Here is a 17,184-nt window from a genome sequence, read left to right as displayed (position 1 = left end):
ATAGACCTTGTTATTTTGGAGACCCTGTAAGTAGAGAAAGAAACTGTTCTAATTGCACTGTGGAACAGACTGTTTTTATAGGTGGTATCTCTAAGGGAAAAAAGAATATCAATCCAAGGTGTACTTTTAACTGAATACTTAAAAAAAAAAAAACTGGCTTAGGAAAAATATTAGTAACTCTTCAAGTTGGCCTGGGAATAGAAGACGTGAGGTCCCTTTTCTTTACAGAGCAGGAAATTAGGACCTTGTATTCTTGAAAGGGCATATTGATCAACTGCTTTGAGAAAATCAGATCAATAATAAACAATGTGATAGAAAATAGACCATGAGAAAGAGGAAGAAATGAGACATCACAGTGTTAAAGGCAACGTAATATCCTGCCTAACACTATGAACTTTCAGTAGTCACTCACTCCCTGGCAATGTGAGAATGACACTGAATGACATTGAATTACCCATACATCTTAGGTAATTACCACTAACCCCCTTTTCCCTGACCTAGAGAGAGAGAGCTCTGGAAGTAGGGCCACAGAAGTGAAAATGCTATAGCCTTGGGGAGAAAGGTTCAACTTTTATCTTAGGGAATTTGGACATTTGTGTCTCTTTATGACATAGGTACTTCTTTAGACACTTTGGGACTACAGGTTAAATATACTTTTAAAATAACATTAAAACTAAGTGTTTGCAAAACTACTGAAACACCTCCATGGATCCCTAGAAAACTGGTTTGTAAGCTTCTTAATCTTTTTCTGACCCGTTTGCTTTACAGATGAAGAAAATAGCCAGAGATAAGAAGCAAATTTAAGATCATACAGCAGTCTTATGCTGAACTAAATTGAGGCACTCTGACCATGATTTTAGTGTTTTTCCCATTACTGAACCCAGCCTCTCCAATTATAGTAGAAAATATTTCTCCTTGGGTCTGTTACTTAGAGAATGAAGACTATACTCAATTTTGTGAGCCCTTTGTTTTTGGCATTTCACCTTATGTCTTGTATAATGAGGGCTCCTTTTGGCTGGGGTGAGCAATTTTGGGATATTTAAGACATTTCTCCTCCTAGGTTCCTCTAAGGAGGCATCTTAGGCCAGAGCCCAGATCTTAATGAAAAACACATAAACCCTTTTGTTTGTTTTCCCTGTCGATTAGCCTATAATTTAAAACCCATTCAATGGCAGATTTATCAAGTGACTAATCCCTGGGAAAGCTCAAAGTGGCAAAGAGAAGGTGGTTGTGGCCTAGGCACACGTCATTGGTCATTTGTTCAAATATTAAGGTAGGAAGCCAACTATTCCTTGCTTACTCATGAGATTATATTCTGGGAGGTTGGTTATGAGTGTTTGGGCCTGGAGTGTCTCATTACTGGATAAGGAAGGCAACACAGACAACCTGGGATGTCTTTGCTGCACAAATTGACTGTCCTTGGTTTTCTTCAGTTGTCAATGAAAAAGTTATGTCTTAATAATAACAATCTATAATAATAAAAGCATAATATGCAAACCGACCAAATGGCCGAACAGCAGAACGACTGTCCAGAGGAAGCCGGGGCTGCGAAGGCCTACTCTTGCACGAATTTTGTGCATCGGGCCTCTAGTAGTAGTAGTAGTAGTAGTAGTAATAATAATAATAATAATAATAATAATGTAAGACCCACATAGCTCAGCTGTGTTGAAAATGAAAAATAATTCACAACTATCTCTTTTCAGCTAGAAATTCTCAAAGTGTGGATGGTTTCTTTTTTCTTAATTTTTTAATTTATTGATTTATTGAGAGAAGGAGAGAAGGAAAGAAGGAAGGAAGGAAGGAAGGAAGGAAGGAAGGAAGGAAGGAAGGAAGGAAGGGAGGAAAAGGAAAGGAAAGGAAGGAAGGAAAGAAGGAAGGAAGGAAGGAAGGAAGGAAGGAAGGAAGGAAGGAAGGACGGGAGGAAGATAGATTGAGTTGTCATTCCACCCACCCATGCATTCATTGATTGACTACTACATGCACCCTGAACGGGGATTGAACAACTAACCAACAGTCAGGATAATGATGCAAATAATGGAGCTACACAGCCAGGGCGGATTTCTTTTTTAATTTTCATTAAATTCATTGGGATAACATTGGTTTATAACATTATACAAATTTCAGGTTTGCAACTATATAATATGACATCTGTGTACTCCATTGTGTGCTTACCACCCAAAGCCTAGTCTCTTTCCACCACCAAATATTTGATCCCCTTTAGCCTCTGTCCTCCCCTCACTCCTTCCCCACCAGTAACCACCATTCTGTTGTCTGTGTCTATTGGTTTTGGATTTGTGTATGTGTATATGTTTGTTTTGTTTGTTCATTTGTTGTTCTTGTTTTATTTTTCACATATGAATAAAATCATACAGTTCTTGTCCTTAATTTTCTTTTCGCAATACCTGGTGTATTGTAGATGCTTGTTAAAGTTTGTTTGAGTATTAGATGGTAGAGAGACCACACTCTCATCTCACTTTGCTATAATGAAGACTTCTTTACAGTCTGTTGCTTTTAACAACACCACTATGAAGAGTAAGCCCATAAGTAGGAAATTTATCACAATCACTCTCTCTCTTGAGCCTCTTCTCACTGCCAGAATGCTATAAAATTGTTAAAGATATGGAAAATGTTTTTCTAATCAGCAATCTTAGAATCTTATGCAGAAGTTTCATCTTTACTTTTAATATTAGAAAGAATTCAACAAGTAGTCCCTCCTTACTTGCTCCAATTGGACAATGCTATTTAAGTGACCTAATACCATTTTTAATTTCTTACCCCTTTTCAATAAAAAAATACAAAGTTGGGAGTATGTGAGGCAAACATAATTGAGGGATCCATTTCATAGTTTCCAAAGTGATACTATTGGACAGATGGGCATTGGCCATAGTATGGTATTCTTTCATAGAAATGTATGGTCCGGGCTCTGGCCACTGTGGCTCAATTGTTGGGCATTGTCCTGTGAACTGAAAGGTTGCTAGTTCAATTCCAGGTCTGGACACATACCCAGGTTGGGGGCTCGATCCCCAGTCGGGGATGTGTGGGAGGCAGCCAATCAATGTTCAGCTCTCACATTGATGATTCTTTCTCTCTCTCCCTCTTCCTTCCACTCTCTCTAAAAAATAAATAATAATAAAAGAAGAAATGCATGAGGCAAGAAAAAAAATATTAAAGTAATTGCTCTAATTACTTGAAGTGCCTCAGTTTGTCAGTTTTAAGGACCAGGATTTACTACCTGATGCTTCTAATGTCATATGTACTCTGGAATGGGTCGTATATACCTCATTCTTCTAACTGTAGTTTCAGTAGTGATAATAATAATGCAACATAAAATTCCAAGTCCTCTCTCTTAATAGAGAAGTACTTAGTATGTTGGCTCATTGCCTAGAAATGTACAGTCTTGGGTTTGCTCATTAGTTTTAGAATTACTCTTTGGAAAAATGAAGTCTGAAAATCATTTCCATGGATATCCCCAGGTATACCCATTCTGTGACCCACATAATATTTAGTGAGTCTAATAACTTAAAAAAATAAATTGTTACCAGAATCTCCCATGAATAATGATTTTATTTTTTTTCCTTTTATTTCACAAAAGCACTCTTGGCTACAGTGGTTCTTTATTTTGTGTCCCAGGTAGGAACCTCACTCCACATTTCAAAGATTTTTTGTTTGTTTATTTTTCTTCCCCACTACTTCTTTGGATGACTGTGCATAATTATATTTGTTTATTTTTTGAAGTATATTCCTGAATACTTGTAATAACGGTCATATTTCAAAAATAATTCACAGCTTCCATCTGTACTGCATACTGAACTACTGGTGTGTTTTCAGAGCCACTTAATGAGTCTGTTTGGCCTTGTGTGTACTTCTGCATTCATAATGAGTGTTGGGGTTCTTTATTTATATTGGTTAGATAATACTGTGCTTAAGTCCTGATGCAGCTGTCATGAGCAGAGCTGCATTCTAGGAAGTTTTTTTTTAAATATATTTTTATTGATTTCAGAGAGGAAGAGGGAGGGAGAGAGAGATAGAAACATCAATGATGAGAGAGAATCATTGATCAACTGCCTTCTGCATGCCCCCTACTGAGCCCAGAATCCGGGCATGTGCCCTTAACAGGAACCGAACCATGACCTCCTGGATTATAGGTCGATGCTCAACCACTGAGCCACATCAGCAGGGCCTGGGAAGTTTTGATAGAAAGATATAATGAAGTCTTGGGTGTAGGAATAGCATTTTATAACCAAATTAGTGTTAAGTAATGAAACCTTTCATTTTAGATACTAATAAAATGAAGATTACAGGAAGTGGGAAAGAATTGGCTAAGTGCAAATAGCTAATGACTGGAGTAATGGAGCAGAATGCAGATCTGTTGACTCTCAGGCAGTGTTGCCCTCCCACCTGACTGGGAACCAGAAACCTTCAGATTTATTTACTCCATGACTCCAGTTCTTTTCCAGAAGGATGGAGGGCATATATTTTAAAGAAAGTATCTTTAATGAGAAAGTATCTCCATTTTTGTGTTAGCAGTCTGACTTCCTAAATAGTACTATTGAACAGGGAGGGTTACTGATGATTCAGAATCCTGATGAGGTGCAAAGAGCACTAGACTAGGGTAAAAGGTCAGACTTTGAGTTTGTCTCATTGGCAGTTTACTTAATTTCTTTGTGCCTTCCTTCATCTAGGAAGCAGCTACAATACCAGCATTCTTACAGGATATTGCCATAATTATATGCATTAATATAATACAAATGCATTGCAAGGCATATGTAGTATGTAATGCTGTCAGTCAGTAATTATGAATTATTATTTTAGCCACTGTCAATTGATATCAATTCAAAATGGTAAAGTGGAAAGAGCATGAATTTTCATACCTGATCAGGATTCAAATTCCTTTCTTGCTGTACAAGTTATGTTCTTATACAAGTTACCACATCGTCCAGAACATCTGTCTGCTTTACAGAGTTGCAAGGACTAAATGAAGGCGCCCAGTGCAGTGTTTACACGCTCACTCCATGTTGGTTTCACTTCCCTTACTATCAGGACTGGCCATCAGCGCGACAGATAATTACTGGAGATAGCACTGCTTTTACACCTGTGTGGTTTAACCTGGACTCTTGAGCACTGTGTGGATTGGGTTTTACTCCTGAGTCAATTCAAGTGTTATTTCATCTCTCTTTTGCTCTTTATTCCTTCTTTTCCTGCTCTTTTCCTCTATTTCTTTAACCCTCCTAGCAAGTTGCAATTACGGAGATGTGTCAGATGTGTGTCATGTTTCCCAGTGTCCCCGGGATGGCCTCTTAGTTATAACACAATGTGATCTATTTCTGATAAGAAAAAAAAAAGTATTGATCACAGCTAATTAAAACCAGGTATTGTTAACTTGTGGGATTTTCATCAAACCCAAAGCCATTATTTTTATTAATGGAGACTTTTGTTTTTACAGCAGGAAGTGTCAGTTAAGTAGGGGGTTTTTGAAGTCTGTGCAACCTTTGTAAGCAGAACAGAAAAGCCAGGATGCCCATATGCAAAGCCATAGAGCATTCATCTTCTTGCCTTACCTACGAAGTATGTAAGAATGGAATCCCTTCCCTTCAAGGCATTTCATGTCCTCCAGCCCCGTTTTCCTTTCCTTTCCTCTGCTTACACTGTTTTTCTGAAGCAGTGAAGTTTCATTGTACTTCTGAGCAGTCTCAGGAATTGTCTTGCTTTTCCCACTCTAAGAATGTCATATTTGGAAGGGTACCTGGAAAAGGTTGACTTGCTCAAGTTGTATAGCAGATAACCTGAATTTTATGGGCCCTGGCAGCACCCTTAGGAGAGAATGTTCATAACAACAGAATGCTAATGGATGATTTTTCCGCAGTGCTTGGCACTTTGATGATATCTTTCATCAGTGGGCACTTTTCTTTTTGACAGACACATTTGTGGGGACCAGACAAGCTAAAGTCTCCCACTGTTGCTTGGGTTTCAGTACAATGTGTTCCTTTGATGATATCTCTGAGCAGTGGTAATGTGGAGGATATTAAAAAATAATGAGGATTTGGTAGGGGAAGGGAGGACCAGCCCCCAAGGAGGGCTGGGGAAATTGCCTAGAGCCCAATTTCTAATCAGATTAGAATCACAAATGTGCTTCAATTCTACTGGATAGTTTATTATATTTATGAGAACAGTCTTTAAGCTTACTGTAGAGAGAACACTTATCTACATGAAGTATTTTGAATTGTTAAAATTAAATATGGTCAACATCAACTTTTAGAGATACCTGCACTTTTTAAAAAGTCTAGATGTTTTATCTGAATTTTCTAGGCAATAACAACTATGGAATCTCATCATTTATGCTGTTCATTGGGTGACAGAGAGGAAGGCAACCACCTGTCTCTCTATGTAAAATTTTGTGGATCTTCAAGTCTAGTTTGGTGGGCAATACAAAGGCACAAGAAAGTCTTAATATTGAAAGATAAAGACATAATTCCATCCAATAAGCATTTATGGATCACTAACCAGCGAAGCAGTGTGCACTGTTCTGGAAGTTCAAACACAAATAAGACATGGTCACCAACTGCCTGGAGCTTTAAGATTTGCAAAGAAGATAAACATAAATGACTCTAGTGTAATGTGAACCTAGCAAGTTCTTTGGCAACAAAATCAAAGGAAAACTTTTGTCAGGAAGAATTAAGAAAAGCTTAAGCCAGAAGGTTCAGTTGAGATGGACTGAATTGTCCTTGGAGCTTTCACTGGGTGAAAATGGAGAGAAAGGGTGTTTTAAGTAGGGGGAAAAGCATGCATGAAAGCATACAGATGTGGGAGTTGATCATATGTTTATATCTGTAATGGTGCAACATAGGGAAAGGATAGAGAAGTATCTGGAAAAGTAAGCAAGCAAAGGGCAGGTTTTGAAGAGCCATGTAAAGCATTTAGGCTTATGTGCTATGGAGAATAACTGTTCTCAGTAGTGGTAATGGAGGGATTCTCCCCTTATGGGGACATGTCAGAATAGGAAGGGGCTTTTTCAAGTAACACAAATTACTTTGGAGATTCTGAAATGACCCAAGTAATCATTACCAAAAATAATCCACCAATATTCTGATGATATACTCTCTCAGCTGAGTTTGGAGCACAGTAAAGATTAAGAACACTTACTGTTGGTTTTAACTCTGGCCGCACATTGGAACTTCTTGGGGAGCTCTAAGGACACCATCTCAGACCAACTGAATGATGATATGTGAGGATGGTCCTGCCCATCACTGTATGATTATTATTATTATTATTATTATTATTATTATTACAAAGCTGTCTAATGGTAGCCAGTACATTAAACATAAAAATAGTGCTAGTGAAGGAAAAGGATGATTCGAACAGAATCGCTTAATTGGGTTTACTCTCTGAAAGATTGTGAATTTGAATCTTGTTTAGAAAGAGATGGGTGTAGGTTAACTGATTATTGCAGGTGGAAAGAGGATGTGATTAAACATGAAAATAAGAGAAGCAATCAAGTTAAGAGTAAAGGGAGATAGAGAGACTGAATGAAGTCTAGTAGATAAAACTTGGGGAAAACTGGAAAAATGTGAAACCTCAGCACCTATGTCCTTTCAACTTATATATTGAGATGAATGCAGAAAAACAGATTTTTAGCAGAGAGGATCAGGGAGAGGGAAACCCATAATGCTTTATATGTCCCAAGGAGCATTTATCTGAAAGTGAATGGAAGGTTTCTTTTGTCTTCTGTGTACAAACTCCATGTTCGATGTGAAAGTAGAGGACACTGAAAGATAGTTGGCAGGGTTTTAAAGCATTATGTTCCCTTGACCCAGCCTTAGCTACAACTTTGGCTGTAAGAACCTGGGCTTGACATTTCATAAAGATTCCCGGGACCCCAGGCAAACATTATCCAGCAGTCCATGCTTATCCAACAGAAAGTTCTACTCTGTGTTTGATTCACAAATCATTAACAGTCCTTCTAGCTATGGCTCTAGACACAAGATAGGAAACAGCACATGGTTTCCATGTGCAAAGTAGAAGTGGCACTTCACAGGAAGTAGAGTGAAAAATGGGGTTAAAAACTAGCTTTCCCAAAGGCTCGGCTCATGGTGTGCATGGACTTGAGATTCTTCATTTATAGCAGAGCCAGGCACAATTTGCAATAATTGATAGGATATGGACAGATACAGAATGAATGAGGTACTTATTACTTTAATCACTTTCAATTACTGTGTCATGCTGAGCTTCTGAACACAACCAAGACAAAATCCGAATGATCAAAGGGGTTGTGAAACAGGGAAGGGCAAAGGTAAGTTGTTTCTTTATGTGGGCCATTTAAATTTTAATGGTCAGAAGGGTTTCTTACTATAATCTCAGCATATTGATATGGAGTACATGGAAATTAGTATTTCCTCCTTATTTGGTAATTCTTCCTCTCGGTGACTACAGTTTGTAAGGAAGCCATTCATGGGATCTGTGCTTGGTAATCTGTCCGCTTGCCTTGGGTGTTTGCAGCAGAGGGGTACTGAGAGAGGGCACCATTTGCAAAGACTCAGATGCATAAAAGAGCGTGGTCCCTGGAGAGGCAAGATGATATGTAACATTGGAGTTCAGGACACATCTGGGAAAGGGGCAGGTGCCAAAGTGGAGAAAGTTGGTAGAAAACGGATGGGAAGAGTTTTGTGTGTTCATGCTAAAGGGTTTTCAGTGTCAGTCTGAGAGTAATGGCCAATTATTGAAAGGGTTTTAAGAAATAAAGATCGGCTTTTTTTTTTCATCCTTCTAGAGCCAATGTAGCCAAACTTGGATGGGAAAAATGAATTAAAATGAATTAGTTGGCTCTTGCTATTGTCCAGGTAAAGGTAAAGAAAAGTTGAGAATGGGAGGAAAGGGATGAATCAGAGAAATTAATGTAACTAATTGATAACATGTTGGGAATGGGAGAGAACAAGGGACTCAGCATGGCATCCAGGCTTCTGGATGTGATGATTGGGAGGACAAGGGCACTATTAACTGCAAGGAGGGATTTCAGAGGGGGGATAACTTGAGGTTTAGTGATGACGACTTCGTTTGCAGATGTATTGAGTCTGAGATGGCTGGTTAAGTATGCAGATAGACCAGACAAGAGGATAGCTGGAATTACAGTTTGAAGGTAACAATTTGGAAGTTACAGTTTATAGTGAGTGTCATTTTATATGCATACAAAAGATGACCCTGAGGATTGTATCATTTGAGAAAGATAAAATGGCAAGGAGGATGCCTGATGAAAAGCATGAAAGGGATGAATAGAGGAAAAGGAGTCCACAGATTGACTGGAGAGAGCCCAGCAGTGGGAGGAAAATGGGGGTGGGTCACGAGGGTATATTGGAAGTTTACAGAAACAGAGAGAATGTCAAGGCATGGGCAACGGTCAACTTTAAAAATGCAGCCCAAAGGACTAGAGGACTTAAAAAGTGCTGACCAAGCTCTAACTGGTTTGGTTCAGTGGATAGAGTGTTGGCCTGTGGACTGAAGGGTCCCAGGTTCCAATCCAGTCAAGGGCATGTACCTTGGTTGCGGGCACATCCCCAGTAGGGAGTGTGCAGGAGGCAGCTGATCGATGTTTCTCGCTCATCAATGTTTCTAACTCCCTATCCCTCCCCCTTCCTCTCTGTAAAAAATCAATAATCTACACTAATAAAAGAGAAAAATGGTAATTGGTGTACGGCGATACCATTTTCATTGGCTAATCAGGGCTATATGCAAATTAACTGCCAACTAAGATTGGCAGTTAACTGCCAACTAAGATTGGCAGTTAACTGCCAACTAAGATTGGCAGTTAACTGCCAACAAGATGGCGGCTAATTTGCATATGTAGGCACAAAGCAGGGAGGCGAAAGGGAAAGCAGGAAGAAGCCCCCTGCCACTGACAGTGATCTGAAACCCAGGGGGGAGCTAAGAGCCCCCCAGCCATGATCGGAGAATCAGGCACCTTTGCCACCCTGGCCAGTGATAGCAGGAAGTAGGGGTGGAGCCAGCGATGGGAGCTGGGCACGGTCGAAGCTGGCAGTCCCAGGAGCTAGGGGTCCCTTGCCTGGGCCTAAAGCGAAGCCCATGATCGCGGCGCCCCCCGCTGCCACTGCAGGTCCCTGCTGCCTGGGCCGGACGCCTAGGCCAGAGGCATTAGGCCTGGGCAGGGGTGGAGCCTGCAACCGCGGGGAGCTGGGGGTCCCCTGCCCAGGCCTGACACCTCTGCCGGAGGCCTCAGGCCTGGTCAAGGGGCCGATCCGGTGACTGGTGATCGGAGGGTGATGAGGGTCAACTCCTCTGGCTGAGGCATCAGGCCTGGGTGGGGGGCGGAGCCGGGGATTGGGGGGATATGATGGTCCCCTTGCCCAGGCCTGAAGCCTGGGTCAGAGGCGTCAGGCTTGGGCGGGGGTTGGAGCAAGCGATCAGAGGGAGATGGGGGTCCCCTGCCCAGGCATGATTCCTGGGCCAGAGGCCTCAGGCCTGGGCGGTTGCCAGAGCCAATGATCGGGGGGAGATGGGGGTCCCCTGTCCAAGCCTGACACCTCTGGCGGAGGCGTCAGGCCTGGGCAAGGGGCCGATCAGGCGATTGGAGGGTGATGGGGGTCAACGCCTGAGGGCTCCCAGTAAGTGAGAGGGGGCAGGCTGGGCTGAGGGACACTCTCCCCCCCCCCCCCCCACACACACACCCAGTGCACGAATTTTGTGCACCGGGCCCCTAGTATATATATATTTTTTAAAAGTACTGACCAGTTGTAACACTAAAATCATGCGGTTTCAATAAGACAGTGGGTGCAGAAGCCAATTGTAATTGGTTGAATGGAAGATGGATGAGAAAATAGATAAAGCAAGAGTTCTATGCTTTATTTAACAAAAAACAAAAAAACAACAAAAAAAAACTCTGCTGTGACTAGGAAGAGTTAGAGTGAGAAAGAAAAAGTGACATCTAGAAGGGTAAAGAAGGATTTAGATCTCTTTACTTTTGCTTTATATGGATAGAACATGGAACTGAGGAGCGTGCCAAGAGTCAAAAGCAAGTTGGTATGGCCACTGTTCTTTTATCTGCCCCGTAGCAAGGAGATAGCAATAATGATAATATAGCATCTACTATGCTCCAACTCCTCTATGTGTTGTTTTACACATATTAACTCATCTGCTTCTCATAACTGCCTAATGAGGTGAATTCTGTTATCATCCCCATTTTATTTATGAGAAAACTGAAGTACAGGGAGCTAAAATAATCTGTGCAATTTGTACTCTGCCCTCTACATTAAGCAAATGCATTACAGGACCACAAAAACTGTATTTAGCTGAATACCTCAGCTTCAGCGGATTCAAAAGATGGTTGGTTGGATGAAAAGCTAGAGAGGTGGGGACCAGGGCCTTTGGTATAGTTACAGGCTAGCTGTGAGATAAAGGGAAAGTTTCTCTGTGAGCATGTCCTTACAAGTTTTTCATATTATTAAGAAGTTGAAGATTGAGTAAAATTATTGGCCCATCAATATTATTTGGCACTTAACCTCCTTGGAAAAAGTTTAGTTGGGAATAACAACCAAGAGTTAGTTTGTTGTGGCCGAACTGAACTATTCACTAAAATGAAATGGTGGCAAGTAATTCAGGATGGGAATCAGTCTTGGGCTCTGGGTGGAGGTGGGCAGGGGAGGGAGACGGAGAGAAAGATGGCGTAAGATGTTGAAACAAAGATTATCTTGATCACATAGTTGAGTGAAGCTTGAAATTACTTCCAGGCATTTGGTAGTGGAACTCATGAAAGATCGGCTAAATGATTGTATTTGTAGGACATTGTTTATCCTGAGTAAGCGTTTCCTCGTTTGCTGCCCATCACTCCACAAAGGTGGTATGATTTGGACATTTCAAAGAATTAGAGGTCTGTTCATCTCTTACTGTAATATTAACATGAGCAACAGTAGCTAACAGTACCATTTATTCAGAACTTACTAAGTTTCAGGTATAATGCCTGTTGCTTTATAGGAAGTATCTCCTTTTATCTTTATAAAAACCCTAGAGGTGGTTCACTATTACCCTCACTTTACATTTGAGGAAGTTCCAGCTTGAAAACACAAAGTTACCTGCCCAAGAACATAGAGCTAGCCAGTGGCTAAGCAGACGTGAACCAGGTCGCATGAATCCAGAACTCAGGTACTAACTTCTCTGTGTTAGACAAGAAATACATGGTGCCCTGAACTGGGTAATTCTTTCTGAGTTGGATCGGAGGCTGCCATATCCACATATGACAAAGTCAGCTTCAGAAAAGCCTTGTCTCTAATTCTACTGACCATAGGTATGAAGGAGTTGACTCATGGGGGGGAGGTGAACCTAGCAAAAATACAGTTAGAAGTGTCTTAATGAAAGTAGGAAATCTTCCTATGTCTTTTAATCTTTTCTGACTAGGCAGTTAAAAGTATTTCTTTACCTTTTCAATGCAAAATGAATCTATCCTTGTATACACTTTGGTGTTGTAGATATTTGGGGGCTTAAATTAGAGTGAAGACAGTTTTATTAGACACAGGAAGGCTCTTTGGACAGTGGCTGAATATAACTGTGGCAGTGGTTTTTATCCATCTCTTCAGTACTACGTACGTGCTGTGCAGGCTGCTGGGATACAGAAATTAAGGCACTGTCTCTGATTTCATCTTGTGGAGTTTACAATCAGATGGGTAGGCAGAAATTAAATAAATTCACTGGGAATGTTTAATTACTCTTAACTAGATTTTTGAAACTCTAATAAAATTATAAATTTGACTGCTTCCCAGTTAACTGTAATAGGCTAACTGGAAATAGACTAGTTAATACTGGGAGTATGCCAGGTCTGTGTTAATATGTATAAAACCATAGACTTAAGGCATTGAAATAACTGAAAATATAAAAGTATTAAAAAGACTGTCATAAAGTATAGTTTAAAATGCTGGGTATGTAGCAAAAACATAGCAAATTGTTATATTCTCATTTTCTATGCATTTATATTGCTTATTTATTACTATATTGTGAATGATTATGAAAGATACAAATACTTGTCATGAGCAGCTTTGTTGTGAAAACTTTTTAAGAAAATACACATAGGTCATAGCTTCTTCTTGCACCCTTTGTTTCTGCTGTGTTGACCAGGAAACCCCATAGAACAGACATTCTGAGGAAGACTGTGAGAGCAGCAGCTCCAAGGATCTCCAAATCTATTTTTTTCTTAAAATGTTCTTTTTCCAAGCCAAATCCAAAAGTAATAAAAGATGTAGTCATGCATGTTCAGACCTTTATTAAAAATTTTGTCTTGCATTTGATATTAAAACCGGGTGAAAGTTCTTAGATGACAGTTTTACTTTAAGCCTTAATCCATGATAATTATTCCCCATGAGTTCATACTGGATGAAATTCTGCCTCTACTCCAACTGTTTAAGTCCTTGGAAAATTCATAAAGTGAAATTTACACCCCATCGGATTCTCTAAAGGACGTCTGTGTATTGCCCTGCGTTTCTGTGAGCTGTGCTCGGGTGGCATGGGGACGGTATTGCATTTTTTTTATTTCTGGTTTTTGTTTTTATAAATGCTTTCCTTTCTTTCCTACTCCTATCTCTCCAGGTTCAGTTTGAACTTCAGGCCTTTCACATCCGGGGTGAGCATGCAGTGATAACAGCAAGACTAGAAGAAACCATCGAAAACCTCAAACACGAGATAGAGCACCGATGGCGCGGAGGATGTGAAGAGATGAGAGATGTGTGTATCTCCACCAACGATGACTGCCCTCCCAAGACCTACAGAAATGTGTGCATCCAGACAGACAGAGAGACTTTCCTCAAACCCTGCGAAGGGGAAGGCAAGACAACCAGAAGTAACCAAATAATACCCAAAAAGCTGAACATCTCCTCTTTAAGCCAACTCTCCCCGCCAAATGACAGCAAAGACATCCTTCCACCACTTCAGTCTGTGGAATGCATCTCACCGAGCCAGGAGAAGGCATCGCCTCTCCCCACAGCACCACCCCCACCAGCAGTCATCCCTCCCCCTCCACCCCTACCACCTGGGCTTGGACCTTTGCCACCAGCACCTCTGCCACCACCTGTGAGTGCAGGGCCACCACCACCTCCGCCACCTCCTCTGCCTCCAAGCACTGGACCTCCCCCGCCTCCTCCCCCACCACCACTTCCTAGCTCACCCTTTCTGCCCAGCAGTGGGGGGCCTCCTCCTGCTCCAACACTCCCAGGACTTGTGCCCCCACCTCCTCCTGGCCTCTTCTTTGGAGTCGGCCCTTCTTCTAGCCAATGTCCTCGGAAGCCAGCCATTGAGCCCAGTTGTCCCATGAAGCCTCTGTACTGGACTAGAATACAAATAAGTGATAAGAGGTAAGCTCAACCACTCCCCCTATGCTCCCCAGCCCATTTTCAACTTATGAATTCCCAGACTTTTGCACAAGTGATGTTTTTCCTTCCCAGTTTAATTTCTGTATGTGCAGTGCAGCACTCATTCTCAAGTGTGGTACAGTGAATGCCTTGGAGTGTTTTGGGGAGATGGTGTGTCCCCACCACATCTTGTCTGTATTCTCTATGGTTTGCTGCTGAGAGAAATGATGTGTTCAGTGTCATATCCCTCTCTAAGATAAACATTCCACTTTACAGAATAGAGAAGAGCTCAGGTCTTAGCTAGAACCTTCTCCAACGTTCCTACAATTAGTGAGTAATCACAAAGACATTGAGCTGGAATCTATACTATGGATTCACTGAAGATTTTTTAAATATCTGTCTTGTCTTTAGATACTATCACCAACCATATGATCTGGTTTCTAATGGGTATGTGTAATTTTTCATTTTTTTTTATTACAAGAACAAGACATAGCTGAGTCATTATTTCTTCAGGTCAGAGGGGAGTCTTAAAATAGAAACTCTCTAGTTAAACTCTGGTTCCCCTAACTGCTCAGCACCCTCATCTCTTATACCCTGCTGCCTGTCAGAGAAAGTGCCAGTATGTGAATAGCTAAAGAGCACCTTCCATTTGTATAGCTTGTTAAGCTGGGTCTGTAAGGCAGCAAGATATGGTTGTTTGGAAACTTCAAATCAAACAAATTTCAATGGGATTTCTTCCGCCTTATTTCGGAACCTGTTGAGAGGATAATGAGAGATGCTGAGTTGCTTCTTTTTTTAAATTAAATCTTTATTGTTCAGATTATTACAGTTGTTCCTCTTTTTTCCCCCATAGCTCCCCTCCACCCGGTTCCCACCCTACCCTCTGCCCTTACCCCCCCACCCTCCACTGTCCTCATCCATAGGTGTACGATTTTTTTTGTCTCTTCCCGCACCCCCACACCCCTTTCCCCCCGAGAATTGTCAGTCCACTCCCTTTCTATGCCCCTGATTCTATTATATTCACCAGTTTATTCTGTTCATCAGATTTTTTTATTCACTTGATTTTTAGAATCACTTGTTGATAGATATGTACTTGTTGTTCATAATTTTTATCTTTACCTTTTTCTTCTTCTTCCTCTTCTTAAAGAATACCTTTCAGCATTTCATATAATACTGGTTTGGTGGTGATTAACTCCTTTAACTTTTTCTTATTTGTAAAGCTCTTTATCTGACCTTCAATTCTGAATGATAGCTTTGCTGGGTAAAGTAATCTTGGTTGTAGGTTCTTGGTATTCATCACTTTGAATATTTCTTGCCACTCCCTTCTGGCCTGCATAGTTTCTGTTGAGAAATCAGCTGACAATGGTATGGGTACACCCTTGTAGGTAACTAACTCTTTTTCTCTTGCTGCTTTTAAGATTCTCTCTTTGTCTTTTGCTCTTGGCATTTTAATTATGGTGTGTCTTGGTGTGGTCCTCTTTGGATTCCTTTTGTTTGGGGTTTTCTGTGCTTCCTGGACTTGTAAGTCTATTTCTTTCACCAGGTAGGGGAAATTTTCTGTCATTATTTCTTCCAATAGGTTTTCAATATCTTGCTCTCTCTCTTCTTCTGGCACCCCCATAATTCAGATGTTGGTACGCTTGAAGTTGTCCCAGAGGCTCCTTACACTATCTTCATATTTTTGGATTCTTTTTTCTTTTTGCTTTTCTGGTTGGGTGTTTTTTGCTTCTTTGTATTTCAAATCTTTGACTTGATTCTTGCGATCCTCTAGTCTGCTGTTGGATCTCTGTATATTATTCTTTATTTCAGTCAGTGTATGCTTAATTTCTAGTTGGTCCTTTTGCATATCCTCAAGGGTCTCACTAGACGTATTGAGGGTCTCACTAAATTTATCGGCAGTTTCTAGAAAATTCTTGAAAAACCTTATAAGTGTGGTTTTGAACTCTATATCCAGTAGTTTGCTTTCCTCCATTTCTGTCTCCGCATTTTTTATGCTTCCCTGTGTTGATAGAGTGGCTTTCTGTGCTAGGTGTCCTGTAGGGCCCAGTGGCTCAGCCTCCTCAATTACGTGAGGTGGACGCTCTTGGTGCACCCCTTTGTGGGCTTTGTGCACAGTCTTGTAGTTAAGCCTTGATTGTTGTAGTTATCACTGGGAGGAATTGACCTCCAGGCCAATTGGCTGTGAGAATCAGCTGTGTCTACGGGGGAGAACTTCTGTGCTGGAGATGCCCTTATGGGGCAAGGCTTGCTTCAGTGGGGCTTTGGTGCTCACTAAGTCTGCCCCTGAGTGTGACCCTTATGGATCTGAGGAGTTGTAATCTGGATGGTCCCACTCTGACCACTGGGTACACTGGCTCTTGGATCTCTAAGGAGGTGCTAATTTAACCTCTGCCTGAGGCTACCCAGCAGGAGCTATGGAGAGATCTGCAGATTCCTCTTCTTTGTTTGGGGTTTGGAGGTACCCAGATGAGGCCCAGCTGTGAAGCAGTGCAAGCTGCTGTGGGGCCTTGGGCCTTCTTTTGGATGTTCTGGGTCTCTCTGACCCAGCTACAGTTTGTTAGGCAATTTTAGATTGCAAAAGCCAGGCCATTCATATGCAAAAGCCTATAAGCACAGCTTGGGTGGGGTGGGGTCACAGGGAATCAACAGGGTGGAGCAAACAACTATGACTGATCCTCAGCCCTGCCCTAAGAGGCCCTGGGTCTCAGTGTCCCCTGGTAATTGCTGCAAGCACCTCTGAGAGAAAGCCACCCTTGAGTTCCGCCCGCTGCCAGACAGTCCAGTTTCTCCCCGCATGAGTCTGGGTCCCCAGAGACTCGCCCAGAACTGGGGTTCAGAGCAGTCAGGA

The 17,184-nt window shown here is 41.4% G+C and overlaps 1 protein-coding gene across 2 annotated transcripts in view; it reads left to right on the top strand.

The window, feature by feature from the left end:
* FMN1 (formin 1) overlaps positions 1–17,184 on the top strand; it is a 393,533-nt gene that overhangs the window by 174,613 nt on the left and 201,736 nt on the right. For both annotated transcript variants that reach the window (XM_081108000.1, XM_081108001.1), the window contains one exon: positions 13,579–14,339. In XM_081108000.1, the coding sequence (XP_080964126.1) occupies positions 13,579–14,339 (761 nt within the window). The remainder of the gene's footprint in view (positions 1–13,578; positions 14,340–17,184) is intronic.

The sequence above is a fragment of the Myotis nattereri genome (assembly GCF_964212035.1).
Source record: "Myotis nattereri genome assembly, chromosome: 1".
NCBI classification, from domain to species: domain Eukaryota; kingdom Metazoa; phylum Chordata; class Mammalia; order Chiroptera; family Vespertilionidae; genus Myotis; species Myotis nattereri.
Note: the sequence above shows the minus strand (reverse complement) of the source record. Positions and strands in the feature narration are given on the sequence as shown.